Source organism: Hemiscyllium ocellatum, chromosome 21, assembly GCF_020745735.1.
Source record: "Hemiscyllium ocellatum isolate sHemOce1 chromosome 21, sHemOce1.pat.X.cur, whole genome shotgun sequence".
NCBI classification, from domain to species: Eukaryota; Metazoa; Chordata; class Chondrichthyes; order Orectolobiformes; family Hemiscylliidae; genus Hemiscyllium; species Hemiscyllium ocellatum.
In genome coordinates, this window is record NC_083421.1 from 41,644,416 (window position 1) to 41,665,012 (window position 20,597).

General features: G+C 40.7%; 1 protein-coding gene across 2 annotated transcripts in view; it reads left to right on the plus strand.

Annotated features, from left to right (window-relative positions):
- Positions 1-14,144, plus strand: part of lhx6a (LIM homeobox 6a) — a 58,384-nt gene extending 44,240 nt beyond the window's left edge. For both annotated transcript variants that reach the window (XM_060841375.1, XM_060841376.1), the window contains 2 exons: positions 7,767-7,941; positions 10,354-14,144. In XM_060841375.1, coding sequence (XP_060697358.1) covers positions 7,767-7,941; positions 10,354-10,433 — 255 coding nt within the window. In that variant the 3' untranslated portion in view covers positions 10,434-14,144. The remainder of the gene's footprint in view (positions 1-7,766; positions 7,942-10,353) is intronic.
- The last annotated feature ends 6,453 nt before the right edge of the window (positions 14,145-20,597 follow it).

The window sequence follows — 20,597 nt, forward strand, 5'->3', positions numbered from 1 at the left end:
TCTTTGTTGTCTGGTCTGAGTTTTGCCATATTTGATTCATGTGGTCCATGACTGCTCTTCTGTACCTAAATTGTCCTGTATTCCCAAAACATAGTTTGTTCTTCTTAGGATCTGTTTTCTTTCCATATTATTGGTGAACTGCAAGTTGATTTATGTCAAATTCAGACAGATCTTCCAAAGTGACAAATATTGAAAAGGAAAATTTCAGCTCGGAAGAAATTACACATCTCCAGATTCCAAGAGTAACTTTCATCACCTTACAGAATTTGGCTTTCATGATGAAAATGATGGAACACAGACACCCACTGGCAGCCAAAATGCAGGGAGGGGTTCCAATATAATTTGCTTGTTGATATCATTCTATCTGTTTTCCATATGTCTGACAATAATTGCCACCTCGTTTGTGTAGCAACAATCTTTACCTTGAATTATAATAGAGTGGTACTGAGGTGTTGATATGTTGAGGAGTTTAAATCCAGACATTTTATTCTAAATGTTATTTCCTGCTATCCAAATCAGACATTCTGCTTTGAAATGATAATTTTTAGATTCACTGTTCTGAATTTCAGACTCATTCTTTAATGGTGCAACAGTGTTCACTAATATGAGGCATTTTAAACTAAAGCAAAAGCCATGAATGCACTTAACCGGAACATTAAGATGTTGTGGTTGTTTAAAGCTAACCCTGGTTGACACTATAATACTGAAGAAGATGAAAAGGAACAGACCTGAATCACAGTAATTTGAACTCAGATGTGGCTGTGAACTTCAACCCTTGCTCCCTATGACTCTGCCAGTACACCCAGTAAGAAGATACGTTTTGGAGATTGAACGTTTCATGTTAAATCCCTGATCTCTACTAGTTAGCTGAGTTGCACTGAGGTAGGAATTCTCCAGCTGGCATCAGCACCCTGGCTTAGGTAGAAGTAAATCAATCCCTGTGCTTGTTAGTTTTCCAGTGATTTTTGACGAGAACGTGTATTAATGTAGTAACTGTGCTCAAACTGCCCAGTTCCAATTGTTTGAATAACAATTTCTGAAAGAAGCTCAACATTAAATTTGACAAATGGAATTTGATGATATCACAGGGGCAAGACTGGCACAATAGCTTTCCCACAGGGCTGCACAGGAAAGGATTTGCCAAGAAATTGAGTCCCAAACAGATTCTTTAAATTTCCTTGGGGCCAGGGGTAATAGGACCCCATTAAGTCACCGAGGAGAAAGTGAGGTCTGCAGATGCTGGAGATCAGAGCTGAAAATGTATTGCTGGAAAAGCGCAGCAGGTCAGGCAGCATCCAAGGAACAAGAAATTCGACGTTTCGGGCATAAGCCTGACGTTCGACGTTCCTGATGAAGGGCTTATGCCCGAAACATCAAATTTCCTCTTCCTTGAATGCTGCCTGACCTGCTGCACTTTTCCAGCAATACATTTTCAACCCCATTAAGTCACCTCTGCTACAGACCTCCCCATCTCCCTTCTGTCACAAAACCCTCTCAAGAACCCTTTCCCCTTACCATGGATATACAAACTTCCGGAGCCAAACAGCTGTCCCTTGTTAATTTTGCTCCACCAGGAGGTGGACTGGTATCACATTATTGAAGCCCAGGAAGCAAAATCACCTGGGCAGGTTTCAGAATTGCTTAGCAGCCTTCGGTCTTGTGTGATGATGTGCTGGTCAATTCCATGTTAAGCATCAGCTAGTGTGGCTCATAAGCCTTACATGACACTGCTGCATTTCCTATAGAGGAAGGGAATGGGCTGGGAAGGTGGGGAAAGATTCACATTTTTGGATAACTGGAATCTCTTCTGAGGGTAGGAGTGACCCGTACAAGAAGGACAGATTTCACCTGAATTGGAAGGGGACTAAAATACTGGCAGGGAGATTTGCTAGAGCTGCTCAGGAGAATTTAAATTAGTAAGGTTGGGGGAGGGGGGTGACAGGGAGGGAAGTAGTGAGATCCAGGGAGATAGTGAGGAAAGAGATCAATCTGAGACTAGTACAGTTGAGAAAAGATGTGAGTCAAACAGTCAGGGCAGGCAGGAACAGAGCAGTGATCAAGGGAGGACAGATAAATTAAACTGCATTTATTTCAATGCAAGAGGTCTAACAGGGAAGGCAGATGAACTCAAGGCATGGTTAGGAACATGGGACTAGGATATCATAGCAATTACTGAAATGTGGCTCAGGGATGGACAGGACTGGCAGCTTAATGTTCCAGGATACAAATGCGACAGGAAGGACAGAAAGGGAGGCAAGAGAGGAGGGGGAGTGGCGTTTTTGATAAGGGATAGCATTGCAGCTGTGCTGAGGGAGGGTATTCCTGGAAATATATCCGAGGAAGTTATGTGGGTGGAACTGAGAAATAAGAAAGGGATGATCACCTTATTGGGATTGTATTATAGACCCCTTAATAGTCAGCAGGAAATTGAAAAACAAGTTTGTAAGGAGATCTCAGTTATCTGTAAGAATAATAGGGTAGTTATGGTAGGGGATTTTAACTTTCTAAATATAGACTGGGACTGCCATAGTGTTAAAGGATTAGATGGAGAGGAACTTATTAAGTGTGTACAAGAAAATTTGCTGATTCAATATGTGGATGTAACTATTAGAGAAGGTGCAAAACTCTTTTATCTCAAGAGGGTTGGGATGTAAAAGCAGCAATGTGCTACTGAGACTTTATAAAGCTCTGGTTAGGCCCCATATAGAATACTGTGTCCAGTTTTATGCCACAAACTTCAGGAAAGACATAGTGGCACTGGAACATGTCCTATGTAGATTCACACGGATGATCCCTGGAATGGTAGGCCGAACATATGATGAATGGCTGAGGATCCTGGGATTGCATTCATTAGAGTTTACAGGTTGAGGGGAGATCTAATAGAAACTTACAAGATAATGCATGGCTTAGAAAGGGCGGATGCTGGGAATTTGTTTCCATCAGGATACTAGGACGTGTGGGCACAGCCTTAGAATTAGAGATGGTTAATTTAAAACGGAAATGAGGAGACATTTCTTCAGTCAGAGAGTGGTGGGCCTCTGGAACTCATTGCCATGGAGCACAGTGGATGCCGGGACATTAAATGTCTTCAAGGCAGAGATTGATAAATTAGTCGTCTCACAAAGAATTAAGGGATACGGGAAGAGTGTGGGTAAGTGGTATTGAAATGACCATCAGCCATGATTGAATGGCAGAGTGGACTCGATGGGCCAAATGGCCTTATTTCCACTCCTACATCTTATGATCTTAAAACTTGGCCTACTCTTGGGAAATAAGGCAGGGCAGGTGTCAGTGGAGGAGCACTTTGGGGCCAGTGACTATAATTCTATTAGTTTTAAAATAATGATGGAAAAGGATAGACTAGATCTAACAGTTGAAGTTCTAAATTGGAGGAAGGCCAACTTTGACAGTATTAGGCAAGAACTTTCAAAAGCTGATTGGGGGCAGACGTTCACAGGTGAAGGGCTGGCTGGAAAATGACAGTATATTTCTGTCAGAGTGAAAGGAAAGGCTGGTAGGTGCAGGGAATCCTGGATGACTAAAGAAATTGAGTATTTGGTTAAGAAAAAGAAGGAAGAATATGTCAGGTATAGACAAAATAGATCAAATGAATTCTTACAGTATAAAGGCAGCAGGAGTATACTTAAACAGGGAAATCAAGAGGGCAAAAAGGAGACATGAGACAAAAAGGAAGATAGCAAATGTGGTTCCCTTGTTCAAAAAGGGTAGTTGAGACAACCCTGGTAATTACAGACCAGTGAGTCTCACTTCAGTTGTTGGTAAAGTGTTGGAAAAGGTTATAAGAGATAGGATTTATAACCATCTAGAAAAGAATAATCTGATCAGGGACAGTCAGCACGGTTTTGTGAAGGGTATGTTGTGCCTAATGAATCTTATTCAGTTTTTGACAAAGTGACCAAACAGGTAGATGAGAGTAAACCGGTTGATGTGGTGTATATGGATTTCAGCAAGGTGTTCGATAAGGTTCCCCACAGTAGGCTATTATACAAAATGCAGAGGAATGGGATTATGGGAGACATAGCAGTTTGGATCAGTAATTGGCTTGCTGAAAGAAAACAGAGGGTTGTAGTTGATGGAACATGTTCATCTTGGTGTCCAGTTACTAGCGGCATCCCACAAGGGTCGGTGTTGGGTCCACTACTGTTCGTCATTTTTATAAATGATCTGGATGATGGCTTAGTAGGGTGGGTTAGTAAATTTGCGGATGGCACTAAGGTCGGTGGAGTTGTGGATAGTGACGAAGGATGTAATAGATAGGATGCAGAGCTGGGCTGAGAGGTGGCAAATGGAGTTTAATGTGGACAAGTGTAAGGTGATGCACTTTGGACAGAGTAATTGGAATGCAAAGTACAAGGCTAATGGTAAGATTCTTGGGAGTGCAGATGAGCAGAGAGATCTCGGTGTCCATGTATACAGATCCCTGAAAGTTGTCACCCAGATTGACAGGGTTGTTAAGAAGGCATACAGTGTTTTGGCCTTTTGTTAATAGAGGGATTGAGTTCCGGAACCAGGAGGTTATACTGCAGCTGTACAAAGCTCTGGTACGACCACACTTGCAATATTGTGTACAATTATGGCCACCGCATAATAAGAAGGATGTGGAAGCTTTGGAAAGGGTGCAGAGGAGATTTACTAGGATATTGTCTGGTATGGAAGGAATTTCTTATGAGGAAAGGCTGAGGGCCTTGAGGCTGTTCTCGTTAGAGAGAAGAAAGTTGAGAGGTGACTTAATAGAGACATATAAGATAATCAGAGAGTTAGATAGGCTGGACAAGGAGAGCCTTTTTCCAAGTATGGGAATGGCAAACATGAGGGGACACAACTTTAAAGTGAGGGGAGATAGGTATAAGACAGATGTCAGAGGTAGTTTCTTTACTCAGAGAGTAGTAAGGGTATGGAATGCTTTGCCTGCAACGGTAGTAAATTCGCCAACTTTAAGTGCATTTAAGTCGTCATTGGACAGGCATATGGACGTAAATGAAATAGTCTAAGGGGAATGGGCTTCAGATTAGTATGGCAGGGTGGCGCAACATCGAGGGCTGAAGGGCCTATACTGCGCTGTAATGTTCTATGTTCTATAACTTTGGCAAATAGAGTTAAGGAGAGTCCAAAGAGTTTTTACAAATACCATTAAGGACAAAAGGGTAACTAGGGAGAGAATAGGGCTCCTCAAAAATCAGCAAGTTTTGTGTGGAGCCACAGGAGATGGGGGAAGATATTAAACGAGTATTTTGCATCAGTGTCTATGGTATAAAAGAACATGGAAGAAGTAGAATGTCCGGAACTACAAGGTGGCATCTTGAAAAATGTCCATATTACAGAGGAGGAAGTGCTGGATGTCTTGAAACACATAAAAGTGGATACATTCTCAGGTAAATGATAAATGATCAGGTGTACCTCAGAACTCTGTGGGAAGTTAGGGAAGTGATTGCCCATTGCTGAGATATTTGTATCATTGATAGTCACAGGTGAGGTGCCGGAAGACTGGAAGTTGGCTTCCGTGGTGCCACTGTTTAAGAAAGGTGATAAGGACAAGCCAGGGAACCATAGACCGGTGAGCCTGAGGCGGTGGTGGGCATGTTGTTGGAGGGAATCCTGAGGGACAGGATGTACATGTATTTGGAAAAGCAAGGAGTGATTAGGGATAGTCAACATGACTTTGTGTGTGGGAAATCACATCTCACAAACTTGATTGAGTTTTTTGAAGCAGTAACAAAGAGGATTGATGAGGGCAGAGTGGTGGACATGATCTATATGGACTTTCGTAAGGCGTTTAACACGTTTCCCCATGGGAGACTGGTTAGCAAGGTTAGATCTCATGGAATGCAGGGAGAACTAGCCATTTGGATAGAGAACTGGCTCAAAGGTAGAAGACAGAGGGTGGTGGTGGAGGGTTGTTTTTCAGACTGGAGGCCTGTGACCAGTGGATAGGTGCTGGGTGAACCACTTTTTGTTATTTATATAAATGATTTGGATGTGAGCATAAGAGGTATAGTAAGTAAGTTTGCAAATGACACCAAAATTGGAGGTGCAGTGAACAGCGAAGAAGGTTACCTCAGATTACAACAGGATCTTGATCAGATGGGCCAATGGGCTGAGGAGTGGTAGGTGGAGTTTAATTTAGATAAATGCAAGGTGCTGCATTTTTGGAAAGCAAATCATAGCAGGAACTATACACTTAATGGTAAGGTCCTCGGGAGTGTTATTGAACAAAGAGACCTTGGAGTGCAGGTTCACAGCTCCTTGAAAGTGGGGTCGCAGGTAGGATAGTGAAGAAGGCATTTGGTATGCTTACATTTATTGGTCAGTGTATTGAGTATAGGAGTTGGGAGGTCATTTTGCAGCTGTACAGGACATCGGTTAGGCCACTTTTGGAATATTGCTTGCAATTCTGGTCAGGGTAGGGTTCAGAAAAGATTTACAAGGATGTTGCCAGGGTTGGAGGATCTGAGCCAAAGGGAGAGGCTGAACAGGCTAGGGCTGTTTTCCCTGGAGCATCGAAGGCTGAGGGGTGACCGGATAGAGGTTTATCAAATCATGAGGGGCATGAATAGGATAAATGTACAAAGTGTCTTCCTGGGTGGGGTAGTCCAGAACTTGAGGGCATAGGTTTAGGGTGAGAGGGGAAAGATATAAAAGAGACCTAAGGGGCATCTTTTTCACGCAGAGGGTGGTGCGTGTATGGAATGAGCTGCCAGAGGAAGTGGTGATGGCTAGTACAATTGCAACATTTAAAACGGCTTCTGGATGGGTTTATGGATAAGAAGGGTTTGGATGGATATGGGCTGGGTGCTGGCAGGTGGGACTAAATTGGGTTGGGATATCTGGTCAGCATGGATGAGTTGGACCAAAGGGTGTGTTTCCGTGTTGTACATCTCCATGACTCTCTGACTATGACTGGCCTCTGCTTGCTCTGGAAAGCTGAGTTTCCCATTTCTATTGCCTCTTCCAATGCTCTTTGGAGATCATGACCATTAGTGACTGTCTTTCAGTTGTCAGTGCTGATGTCCATCTTTATATTTCATTTGCAGGTGTCCCTGTAACTGAAGTATGGACATGCAGGAGGTCATGACTCAGTGGCCAATTCACTAGAACTAAAGTCTTTGGGCATATGGGTGTCATTTGTTTGATGAACATAGCCAAATCAGTGCAAATGTTATTGACTTTGTGATGAATGTATGCTGATGGAATTAATATGCTCTAGGACCTCTGAGTCAATGACTGTGTCCAGCCATGATATGCCCATGTATTTGCAGCAATAAGTTGATTTCCAACTCTTTTGCATCCACTTGTCCAAATTAAACACTGGAGTCACAAAAAGGACATGTGCATTGAACTGCAGTGGTCAGCCTGGGTTTTAATTTACTCTTTGCCCATCTGGAGATCAAAATTGTATGTTACACGGCTGTATGAAATTATAATTCCCCTCTGTTCTGTTTATAGTGGCACATAGTAGAATCACCCACCACTGAAGGAAGCTGTTGAACCCTCTGAGTATGCACTGGTCCTCCTTATTATGAATAAACTCCTACCGATTGCTTTGAGTATACGCCTATGTTGTGTTTGTATTTATACTTGCTAACTAATTTATTTATATCTTTATGACTCAATGTGGTATTTTAGGTGGCTCTGACGTTTGTGTGAACTTTATACTTTTGTGCAGTTGAAAAGATTTCTGATCATTCAGCTCCATTGAAGCTTTTACCATGGGGTGCCATGATGGAATGTATCTGTTGCTATTGTAGGTCTGGTTTCAAAACTGCAGAGCACGACACAAAAAGCATACTCCACAACATGCAGTAGGTCAACCAGGTCCCCCTCGGTCACGCCTTCCTCCGTCCCTGTCAGAGGACATTCATTACCAAGCTTTCAGTCATCATGAGCGGACCAGGATGGTGGCACTTCATGGTTATGTGGAAAGTAAGTAGACGTGTTACATCCTGTTCCCCTTTATTTGAATAATATTCTAATGACATTCTTATTCTGTTATGTGGAATTCTGTGTATATGTAAAATATTGGTGATAAGTACGATATTTATCAGATGACACAATTAAAGCCAAGTTGCGATCTACTGAATTGAGCATCCTGAGTGCTGGAGATGATTTTGGTTAATCTAGGCCCTGATGCCAACATAGAAAGGAGCCATTAACCTTAAATCTGTTACCTGACACCAGAGAGTTTAGTTAGATGGAAAGATGCAAAACTGTAACTCTTGAAAGACAAAGACTATGTGGTAGTCGTTGACAGCATGTGGGATATTAATTGGCATTGGAATGTAAATCTGAAGCACTACTTCACAGTAAATTATAGTAGGCTAACATTAATGGAAGCGATACAGGGAATAAGTTATTTACACAGTGACCACCATTTGAAATGTTGGAGAATTTAGGGTTGTAGAATAAATATGAAAAAACTTGATTCATTTTCCAAGATCCAGGTGGAAGATATGTGGATTGGGAGCTCTTGATTATTTTCTGAAATGTGTGAACTAAGATGGGCCCAATGGCATTCATCATGAGTAGTTGTTTGGTGATATGAATTGCCACAGAATTGGTTTTTATGCAATTTCATTGAATTTTTCATTTATACACTATTTACATATAGTGATATCACTGAAATTAATTTTACAACAACACAACAGTGTGTGCTAAGTAGAAAGTGAATTTTTTTCAGACCATCTCCAACCAGTTTATACACTTGTTATACTGTTAATTGGAAGTGAACTTATTTATAGTTACTGTTTTTCTCTGGTTTGTAATTAACATCATTAATTCCTATCGACTGTCCAGCAACTGAAATAGATTTTCCCAGACTTGTGGAGTTTAGAATCATGTTGGCACAAATCTGGGAAGCAGTTGTCTTGAATTTTTCTTTAGCATGAGACAGTTTGAACTAATGTGTAATGAAAGCTTTTCATCCTTTTCAAAAAAAGAGGCACTTTGTTTCTTAGAATACAAACACACTGAGTTTCATTACTTCATTTAAAGTAACAGTAAAGTAAAGGAATTTCACATACAAGGTTTGACCCAGATTTTCAACTTAATGTCTAGCAAGTTAGTAGTGAATCAGAATGGGAACCTTAGTGATCACTCGGTTTATATGTTCATTAATATTTGACATGCATCTCAGTGCAAATGGATGACACCTTACTTTGTAGTTGTAATCCTTCATTCTAACTTCTCACTCAGTGAAATGGCTTCTCAGCACCTATCCTGTCAAGTCATAGAGTCATAGAGCTGTACAGCATTGAATCAGATCTTTTGGTCCAACTCGATAATGCCAACCAGATATCTTAAATTAATCTAATCCCATTTGCCAGTATTTGGCCCATATCTCTCTAGCCCCTTCCTATTCATGTACACATCCAGATGCCTTTTAAATGCTGCAATTATACCTGCTTCCACCACTTCCTCTGGTAACTCATTCCATATATGCGGACCATGGCTATTCGCTCTTCAAGATTTTATAAACTTCTATAAGGTCACCCGTCAGCTTTCGACACTCCCGGGAAAGTAGCTCCAGCCTAATCAGCCTCTCCCTATGGCTCAATCTCTCCAATCCTGGCAATATCCTTAAAAATGTTTTCTGAATCCTTTCAAATTTCACAACATCCTTTCTATAACAGGGAGACCAGAATTGAGTGCAGTATTCCAAAAGTGGCCTCATGTCCCATACAGCCTCAACATGACCTCCCAACTCCTATACCCAATGCACTGACCAATAAAGGAAAGCATACCAAATGCCGCCTTCACTATCCTACCTACCTGTAACTCCACTTTTAAGGAGCTATGAACCTGCATTCCAAAGTTTCTTTGTTCAGCAGCACTCCCCAGGGCCTTACCATCAAGTGTATAAGCCTGCCTGGATCCTCTGAATTTTCTGCATTTCATAGCACAACCCTTTCATTCCATAAAATCAATTTACTTTACTTTGCATTCACTCTAATGCAAGAATATACTTTCTTGTGCGAGGTGATCAATGTGTATACAATTATCCCGAAATGGACTTTCTGAAGTACTGCATAATTGCAGCAAGAGCTGTGTTGTCTTATATGCCAGCGTCCTTGGAATAAAAGCTGAAATACCAATTTTCTATATAATTGCTTTTTGTACATATATGTTAATTTTGTGCTTCGTGTGTGAGGACACCCAAATTCCTATGACTACCAACATTAATCTTTCATGAACTAGTCTCTCATCTTTTAAAATCATTAACTGTGATTATCTTGTCCCTGTATCAATGATATCATACTTTTACCATGTAAATTCTTCTGCAGTGCTAATCTGCTATATTCAAATGTATTGCTATATTTGCTCTCCTCTTGTTTTTAGGCCATCCATTTTCAGTATTGACAACACAGTCTATTCCACACCAAGCTTTGGCTCTGCCACAATTGCCAATCAGCCGTTGATTCCTACACCGAAAACAGTCTTTGAAGGACAGATGGCATTCATGGATCGTGTGACAAGCAAAAATTTAATTCATAAATCCCACTTGTGTAATTTCTAAGTCATGTATTAAGATGCGATGACCTATCTACATCCTGTTCACATGGCTTGGTTTTCTAACTGTACTAAATTCAATTCATTATATAAGGAAACAAGATTAGAAAATGCTGGAAATACCCTCAGCCAACAGGACCTCTGCAGACAACAGACAAATTAACCTTTTAGGCATGGACCCTTTGCCAGACTTGTTTTCCAGCAACTATAGTATTTTGCTCTTTGTTCATTGTCTAAAGACCATTTCACTAATCCGAAGGCTGGACCTTTTGATTTTGTCAGGATAAGGACCGACCTCAATGATAAAACAATGTTTTCGCCATTTTGTTTCTAGTGACAGTATTAATGTTTTTTCTACACCAGAGGTGGTTAAAGCAGCTGCTGTAATCAATCACCTCTGCATTGTATCAGTAACATTTGGCCTGAGGTGAAATGACTTTGAACTTTGTTTCACTTCGTTTTTCTTTATTGACAAAGCAGTATGAAGAGGCATTCTGCATTGTAGCTCATGCCTCCCAATATTAGCAACAACTGGTCATCTTTAAACATCTCTGTCTAACATCACTCAATGTGAATGGTTCACTGGTACTGCATTTCTTGGATTGGTATTTTTCAGATCCCAAAATCACTTGCAAAATAATAACTGGCATTGCTTCGACTCAAGTCATGGAGAAAGTATTCCAGTCCATGTTAAAAAGATTCATAGCTTTGGGGCTCTATTTTGGGTGATTTTTTTCAAAATGATTTGCAAATGAAAACTTCCCCACCCTTTTCCGTTATTGTACCTCTTACAGATCAGCCAGTCCATATCAACAGTGAGTTTACTCACTGCATGGAGAACACGTTACCATGCAGCAACAATATGGTGCCACTTTGAATATCTCACACAGTAATATAATTTTGTTGACTTCAGTTTTCAAAATGAATTTTAGTAAGCTGTTAAAATATGTCTCTGTGATTTAAACAAGATAAATAATGGGGCTTGTCAGCTCAGAAAAATAGGTAACTATCAGAGAATAGGCTTCATGAGTTGCAGAGTCATGGCTCTCAGTGGTTTACCATGGCTTAATCTTAGTAAGATACAAACTCATACCAATCATTAAAGTCTATTTACAACCAATAATGTCCAGTTCAGCCCAGTTGAAATTTGGGTTACTTAATGTTTGAAATAGAAACTCAGCAAAAACTAATCTTCCTTATCCATCATATTACATTTGAACAAAACATTTGATTGTGTCCCAGACCAGTTCAGCTACAATCACTGGCTGGAATTTGTTGTACAAAATGTTCTTTTCATGTGATATGAATAAATGATGTCTCAGAGGAAAAGGAAGCCTACATTAGCTGTCGTCATTTGTTCAAATAATGATTGAAGGAATATGATGCAGAATGTCCAATGTGATCATTATAAAACTATCAGATGGGTCAAACTGGGTTGTCTTTGGGATTGCAGGCTTAATGGGAATGATTAAAACACGTGGTGAGGCTGACCTTCCAGTGCAGTTTATTAATTTTGATACTGGGGTAAACAGACCAAAGGCATTTATGTTTGATCCCAAGCTGCACTGATTTGGTGATCTCAGCCATAGTAACAGAAGGACCTCTGTGATTTTCTCAATTGATCAAAGTTAGGGAGGGATATATTTGTGAAAGATTCTGCTCTTCGCTGCTATGTTGTGACCTGTGCTGGGCAAGTGTGCAAGAGTGGACAGAATACTTGCAATATCAAATAGCCTGTGCTCGGGCATTCTTTCTAGAGTCACAAATTAAAATTCATCACTAGGGTGATTGAACCATACCCCATTAAGTGCCAGGGCTTTCATGAGAGGAGTAAAGAAATGGGACTGAATCGGTTGAAAACTGAAACATTTAAGTAAATGATACTTTTCTCTGATGCCAGAAACAAATTAATATTGCTTGCCAGTTCTCTGTGAAGCATATGATAAATACAAGAGAAATGGCCAGAGATCAAAACTGAATATTTATTGCCAATTTTTGTTCACATAAATAGTTCTTGCCTAATTTATCAATATTCTCCTTCTAGGTTCACATGGGTAATCAATCTCATTTGTTTCTAGATGCAGCTTACTGTGGCTCTGCACTAATGTAGCCAGAGCTTGCCAGATCTTGGGACCTGTTTGCTAGTAATGTAAGAGTAAAAGTAATAAGAATACGAACCAGTGAATGAAAAGATGAGATTTACATTTTTAAAATTTCAAAAAATTATTTTATTTCTCAACAAAAAGAGGGCATCATTCTACTTAAGATAAGCATGCATAAATTGGATTTAGTTAACGTCAGTGTAACCACGCAGTATAGCAGAGTCTCTCTCACTCTTTTCAGGATATCCCTTTCAGTGGATTATTTATGCTGATGTCGACAATTTAAATTCCTAAGTAAAACATCTCCTGCAGGAAGACGTCAAATTATACCATTTACTCATTTTACAAACCTGTTTAGAATTAAAAGTGGGCCAGTAGGTTGAAATGAGTGACCACTGTTAATTAAAATCAGAAGGAATGTACAGTGTTATATTTACCTAGTCTTCAGATTGAGGACTTGAGTCACCTTGGTGCTTAAAAAAAATCAAATAAGTGCTTAATTTCTGAACTTAAACCAGGCCAGAATGTGTCTCACATTCTAGTGCAATATCTCACTTCCACATTCTGACCAGTAGCTGATCCATTCCTAGCACGTATAGAGTAGGGAAAGATGGGCTTTTGTTGCGCATTGATCCCTTCCACTGAGCAGGAAGATCTGGGTTTGTCACTCTTGCTATAGAGGTGTGTGGTAACACGGCTGAACAGGTTACTTTAAAAAGTACCTCTAGTAAAGAAAGATACAGTTTGCTGTTCTACATTGGGAAGACTTGTTTGGTTACTAATGGCTCACATATCCACTTGTAGTGCCAGAGGTTCCACTTTATCTGATATACTTGGACGTGTAGTCATTCTGTATTTTAACTTGCAGCAGTGACTAATAGAGGATGCAGACAGGTCACTGTTATGCCTTGTCTGGCTGGCTGGAGTGGTGAGGAAACAATATGCTGTGGAACTAGCAAAATACTTTGTCAGAATTTTACACATTTTACCATAAAGGAAATCAAGTTGTGTAGATCTCATCATTTATAGCACAACGGGATTCAGAAACAATTCCAGCAAGTAATGTATCAGCAATTTAACCAGAGAACATTGGCTGAATCATCTTACCTCATACAGGCACATTTATTGTTTATTCTACGCTGAATGAAAATGTAAAGGTTTACGAGAACCATCCAGGCTAGAGCAATGAAGCACAATGACCACGTTATTTTGTTATGATGAAAAATAAATTGTTTACTTCTTTCCGAGCATACTGTCATCGTATGAACAACTTTGTAATCTGAAAAAAAGGTTTCACTCTAGATCACAGATTTTGCTAAAGCCTAAATTATGTCTTGTCATATGTGTTCTTGTACATAGATGTTTAAAGCGTTTTTAATCCAAATGTAAATTGTTTGTTTTCGCATGTGATGATTCAACATGTCTTGGCTTACAACAATTACCATTACAAAATGGATGCTACTTTTAAAATGTCAAGACACTGTTAATCAAGTATTTATTGTAAAATATAAACTTCTGTAAGCACTTTTAAAATTTTCAGTTTTTGTAACATTTAGACTTTTACTGTGCATTGTTAATGTATTATGTGTGATTAAATGCAATAAAAGTGCTGCCACTTTGACGAATTTACGCCTCTACTAATCTAAGTTTATTTTACTTCTCCAAAGTTTTTGACTTGAGAAGTTAGGTCTACATCAATCTCCCTGAATGAACTGGAGAAGTGTGAGGTCAGCCCAGACCTAGAGTGATTGTTTCTCTGTTTTAGTGCTTCTGCTTATTGAAAAGTGTCCAATCTGTGCTTGGAATCTCAGTGCTGAGGTTGAGGTGGGAAAAAATTATCACATGGAGAAACACAATAAAATCTACACATTATTACTGCTGATTGGACACTGAAATGGATTCCTTTTGATTATGGATTTAGCTGAGTAATTGTGAAGTTTTGCACCATACCCTCACTGTTTTCCTCGTTGGTAGGAGTTAACAGAATCAGATAATGTTGATAATGTCAGTCGGGCCACTAACTTGTAGAACTCCAATGACTGATAAAGTGCGTAACAATGTAGATAAACATGTAGTCACGATAGCACAAATACTGTCGGTGACTATGTGAAAAATAATCAAACAAAAGGCTATATGTTTTTTATGCTCTAAAACACAGAACTGCTTCATGAAAGATTCTCTATAATTGGTGGTTTCAGTGCTGTGAACTCCAGTTAACCCACCCCACTCCGGCCTATCACCCTCACCTTGACCTCCTTCCACCTATCCCACCTCCATCGCCCCTCCCCCTAGTCCCTCCTCCCTACCTTTTATCTCAGCCTGCTTGGCTCTCTCTCTCTTATTCCTGATGAAGGGCTTATGCTCGAAACGTCGAATTCTCTATTCCTGAGATGCTGCCTAACCTGCTGTGCTTTGACCAGCAACACATTTGCAGCTGTGATCTCCAGCATCTGCAGATCTCATTTTTTACATTAACAAGTTAGATTTCACAACTTCAGTATAAGATATTGTGCACCTTTAGTGTTTGGCTGTTGGTGGTGCCACAGGCTCAGCAGCAACCTGAAAAAAAAACTTTGTTGTATAAAGCATACTCACTTTCCAAGAGCTTAGTAAAGAATACACAATTCATTTAACAACAAATATTGCAGTGGTAATATACAAAGAAGAGGACCAAAATAGCTGATTGGATTATCAACTTGGTTTTTTCTGTGTGATTAGTGTATGATGCAACAATTATGTCATGGTATTTTTTTAAAAATGCCCCCAGATATGGGCATCGCTGGCTGGCCAGCATTTACTACCCATTCCTAGTTGCCATTGAGAAGATGGGACTGAGAATTTGTGTTGCAACCGTTTCATCCCCAGTCTAGGTGGCATCCTCAGTGTTTGGGAGTCTCCTGTGAAGCACTTCTGTGATGTTTCCTCCCGCATTTGTAGTGGTTTGTCTCTGCCGCTTCCGGTTGTCAGTTCCAGCTGTCCGCTGCAGTGGCCGGTATATTGGGTCCAGGTCGATGTGTTTGTTGATAGAATCTGTGGATGAGTGCCATGCCTCTAGGAATTCCCTGGCTGTTCTCTGTTTGGCTTGTCCTATAGTAGTAGTGTTGTCCCAGTCGAATTCATGTTGCCTGTCATCTGCGTGTGTGGCTACTAAGCTCATGAGCAAAACCAGTGTAGTGCACAAAATCCCATGCAAGGACTGCACAAAACACTACATAGGACAAACAGGAAGACAGCTAACGATCCGCATCCATGAACACCAACTAGCCACGAAACGACACGACCAACTATCCTTAGTAGCCACACACGCAGATGACAAGCAACATGAATTCGACTGGAACAACACTACTACTATAGGACAAACCAAACAGAGAACAGCCAGGGAGTTCCTAGAGGCATGGCACTCATCCACAGATTCTATCAACAAACACATCGACCTGGACCCAATATACCAGCTTCTGCAGCGGACAGCTAGAACTGACAACCGGAAGCGGCAGAGACAAACCACTATAAATGCCTGAGGAAAGATTACAGAAGCGCTTCACAGGAGGCTCCCAAGCACTGAGGATGTCACCTAGACAGGGGACGAAACGGTTGCAACACAAATTCCCAGCTCAGCGAACAGAACCACAACAATGAGCACCTGAGCTACAAATCTTCTCCCAAACTTTGAACACCTATGGGACTGAGCTGCCTTCTTGAACCGCTGCAGCCCATGTGGTATAGCTACACCCACAATGCCATTAGTGATGAAATTCCAGGATGTTGACCCAAAGACCGTGCAGGAACACCGATATATTTCCAGCCCAGGATGGTGAGCTACTTGAAGGGAACGTGCAGATGATGGTATTTCTATGTATCTGCTGCCCTTGTGCTTCTAGACAGAAATAGTCTTAGATTTGTAAGGTGCTATCTGAGGAACTTGTGCAAATTCTGCAGTGCATCTTGTAGATGGTACACACTGCTGCTATCTAATGTCAGAGGGAGTGGATGCTTGTGGATGTGATGCCAATGAATGATGTAAAGTTTCTTGAGTTGTTGGAGTTGCACTTGTCCAGGTAAGTGGCGACTATTCTCATACTCCTGATTTGTGCCTTGTAGATGGTGGAACACACTTATCATATCTCTTTGCCTTATTTTCAAACCAATTACTAATGACGAGCTACCTGCAACTCTGTGCGTTGTAAGTTCTGCTAATAATCTAAAGTGGATAGTGAATGAGGTGTTTGGTTTTCTATCCTTTATTAGTCAGAACATTGAGTATAGGAGTTGAGAGGTCATGTTGTGGCTGTACAGGACATTGGTTTGGCCACTTTTGGAATATTGTGTGTAATTTTTGTCTCCTTGCTATTGGAAGGATGTTGTGAAACTTGAAAGGGTACAGAAAAGATTTACAAGGATGTTTGGGGTTTGAACTATACGGAGAAGTTGAATAGGCTGGGGCTGTTTACCCTGGGGCGTTGGATGCTGAAGAGTCACCTTATAGAGATTTATGAAATCGTGAGAGGCATTGATAGGGTAAACAGACAAGATTTTTTCTTTGGGGTGGGGGGGGGGGGCAGAACTAGAGGCCATAGGTTTAGGGTGAGAGAGGAAAGATTTAAAAGGGACCTAAGGGACAACTTTGTCAAACTGGTTCAATTACATTTAAAAGGCATCTGGATGGGTGTATGAATGGAAAGGGTTTTCAGGGAGATGGCCAAGTGCTGGCAAATGGGACTGGATTAATTTAGGACATCTGGTCGTCATAGATGAGTTGGACTGAAGAGTCTGTTTCTGTACTGTACATCTCTATGACTCTATGAAACACCATAGCACATTTTGTTATGTTACAAATGTTATTCAAAACAGAAGCTGTGTGTAACTTTCTCAAATAATCCAACACCAGGTTATAGTCCAACAGGTTTATTTGGAAGCAGTAGCTTTCGGAACACTGCTCCTTCATCAGGTGGTTGTGGATAATCGACTGATGAAGGAGCAGTGCTTCAAAAGCTAGTGCTTCCAAATAACCTGTTGGAATATAACCATGTGTTGTGTGATTTTTAACTTTGTACACCCTAGTCCATCACCGACATCTCCAAATCATTTCTCAAGAAGAAGACGATAAAGAAGGTACCCATGAAAACGCCTCGGTCTGCGTTGTCAATAAACACAAAAATTCAACTGCATTGATCAGGTATGACCTAGCCTTCATAAATATGCAGTCTTTGATCAATCCATACTTCTTCAAATGCTTAGTCATTTTGCTCTTGAAAATTGACTTCCAGTAACGTGCCCACAACTGACACTAACATTTGTAGTTAATGGTCTCTCTAATCCTCCTTTTTAAATAAAGAAATGACACTTCAAATTTGCCTGAAAGGCTTTTGGAAAATTATGATTAATCTCTCCATGTGCATGTTTCTTTCCACCTTTAGATATTACATAAGATCCTAGAGATTTGTCTATCTTATCTACTTTCTTTTTATTACCACTCTGAATAACCTTCCTGCCCTCTGTTAGCTTACCTCATCACCTATCCTGTTCCTGCACTGCCTCTACAGCTCCTCCAATCACCTTCACGTCACTCAATTTGTCTCTTTGATGCCCATGGAGTGTCATTAGATATTGGGGAATGATGGTCATCATGGACGTCCAGGGCAGTATTCAATGAGTTTTATTTGCTGGGTAACCACTCTGATTTTGAAGTTGGAAATTAATGCATTTATTTTTCATTGCTCCTGCTTCAGATTTGAAAAGTTTTTTTTTATAAATTCTACATTCTTTTCTTGATTTGTAAGGGGATCTCAGTTATTTGTGAGAATAATAGGGTGGTTATGGTAGGGGATTTTAATTTTTCAAATATAGACTGGAACTACCATAATGTTAATGGTTTAGATGGAGAGGAATTTGTTAAGCATGTACAAGAAAAAGTACAAGTAGTGGGCAGCACGGTGGCACAGTTGTGGGTGGCATGGTGGCACAGTGGTTAGCACTGTTGCCTCACAGCGGCAGAGACCCGGGTTCAATTCCCGCCTCAGGCGACTGACTGTGTGGAGTTTGCACATTCTCCCTGTGTCTGCGTGGGTTTCCTCCGGGTGCTCCAGTTTCTTCCCACACTCCAAAAATGTGCAGGTCAGGTGAATTGGCCACGTTAAATTGCCCGTAGTGTTAGGTGCAGGGGTAAATGTAGGGGAATGGGTCTGGGTGGGTCGGTGTGGACTTGTTGGGCCGAAGGGCCTGTTTCCACACTGTAAATAATCTAATCTAATCTAAAAGAAAAATTTCTGATTCAGTATGTGGATGTACCTACTAGAAAAGGTGCAAAATTTTACCTACTCTTGAGAAATAAGGCAGGGCAGATGACTGAAGCATCAGTAGGGGAGCACTTTGGGCCCAGCAACCATAATTCTATTAGTTTTAAAATAGTGATGGAAAGGGATAGACCAGATCTAAAAGTTGAAGTTCTAAATTGGAGAAAGACTAATATTGGGCAAGAACTTTCGAAAGCTGATTAGGGGTAGATGTTTGCAGGTGAAGGGATGGCTGGAAAATGGGAAGCCTTCAGAAATGAGATAACAAGAGTCCAGAGACAGTATATTCCTATTAAGGTGAAAGGAAAGGCTAGTAGGTATAGAGAATGATGGATGACTAAAGAAATTGAGTGTTTGATTATGAAAAAGAAGGAAGCATATGTCAGGTATAGACAGGATAGATCAAGTGAACCCTTAGAAGAGTATAAAGGCATTAGGTGTACACTGAAGAGGGAAATCAGGAGGGCAAAAAAAAAGAGACATGAGATAGCTTTGCCAAATAGAGTTAAAAAGAATCCAAAGGGTTTTTACAATTACAGTAAGGACAAAAGGATAACTCGGGAGAGAATAGGGCCCCTCAAAGATCAGCAAGACGGCCTTTGTGTGACTATACTAGTCACTACAGACCGATGAGCCTGATGTCAGTGGTGGGCAAGTTGTTGGAGGGTATCCTGAGGGATTGGATGTACATGTATTTAGAAAGGCGAGGACTGATTAGGGATAGTCAACATGGCTTTGTGTATAGGAAATCATGCCTCAGAAGCTTGATTGATTTTTTTGAAGAAGTAACAAGGAAGATTGATGAGGGCAGTGGAGAAGACGTGATCTGTATGGACTTCAGTAAGGCGCTCGGCAAGGTTCCCCATGGGAGACTGGCTAGTAAGGTGAGATCACATGGAATACTAGCAATTTGGATACAGAACTGACTCCAAGGTAGAAGATACAGGGTAGTGGTGGAGGTTGTTTTTCAGACTGTAGGCCTGTGACCAATGGAGTGCCACAAGGATCAGTGCTGGGTTCACTATTTTTTGTCATTTATATATGATTTGGATATGAGCATAAGAGGTATAGTTAGTAAGTTTGCAGATGACACCAAAATCGGGGGTGCAATGGACAAAGAAGGTTACCTCGGATTACAATGGGATCTTGATCAAATGGGTCAATGGGCTGTGGAGTGGCAGATGGAGTTTAATTTAGATAAATGCGAGATGCTGGATTTTGGGAAAATAAATCTTAGCAGGACTTATACACTTAATGGTAAGGTCCTAGGGAGTGTTGCTTAACAAAGAGACCTTGGAATGCAGGTTCACAGCTCCTTAAAGGTAGAGCCGCAGATAGATAGGATAGTGAAGAAGGCGTTTGGTATGCTTTCCTTTATTGGTCAGAGTATTGGTATTGAGTACAAGAGTTAGGAGGTCATGTTGTGGTTGTACAGGACATTGGTTAGGCCGCTTTTGGAATAGTGCATGCAATTCTGGTCTCCTTCCTATCGGAAAGATGTTGTGAACCTCGAAAGAGTTCAGAAAAGATTTACGAGGATGTTGCCAAGGTTGGAGAATTTGAGCTATAGGGAGAGGTTGAACAGGCTGTTTTCCCTGGAACGTTGGAGGCTGAGGGGTGACCTTATAGAGATTTATAAAATCATGAGGGGCATGGATAGGGTAAATAGACAAGGTGTTTT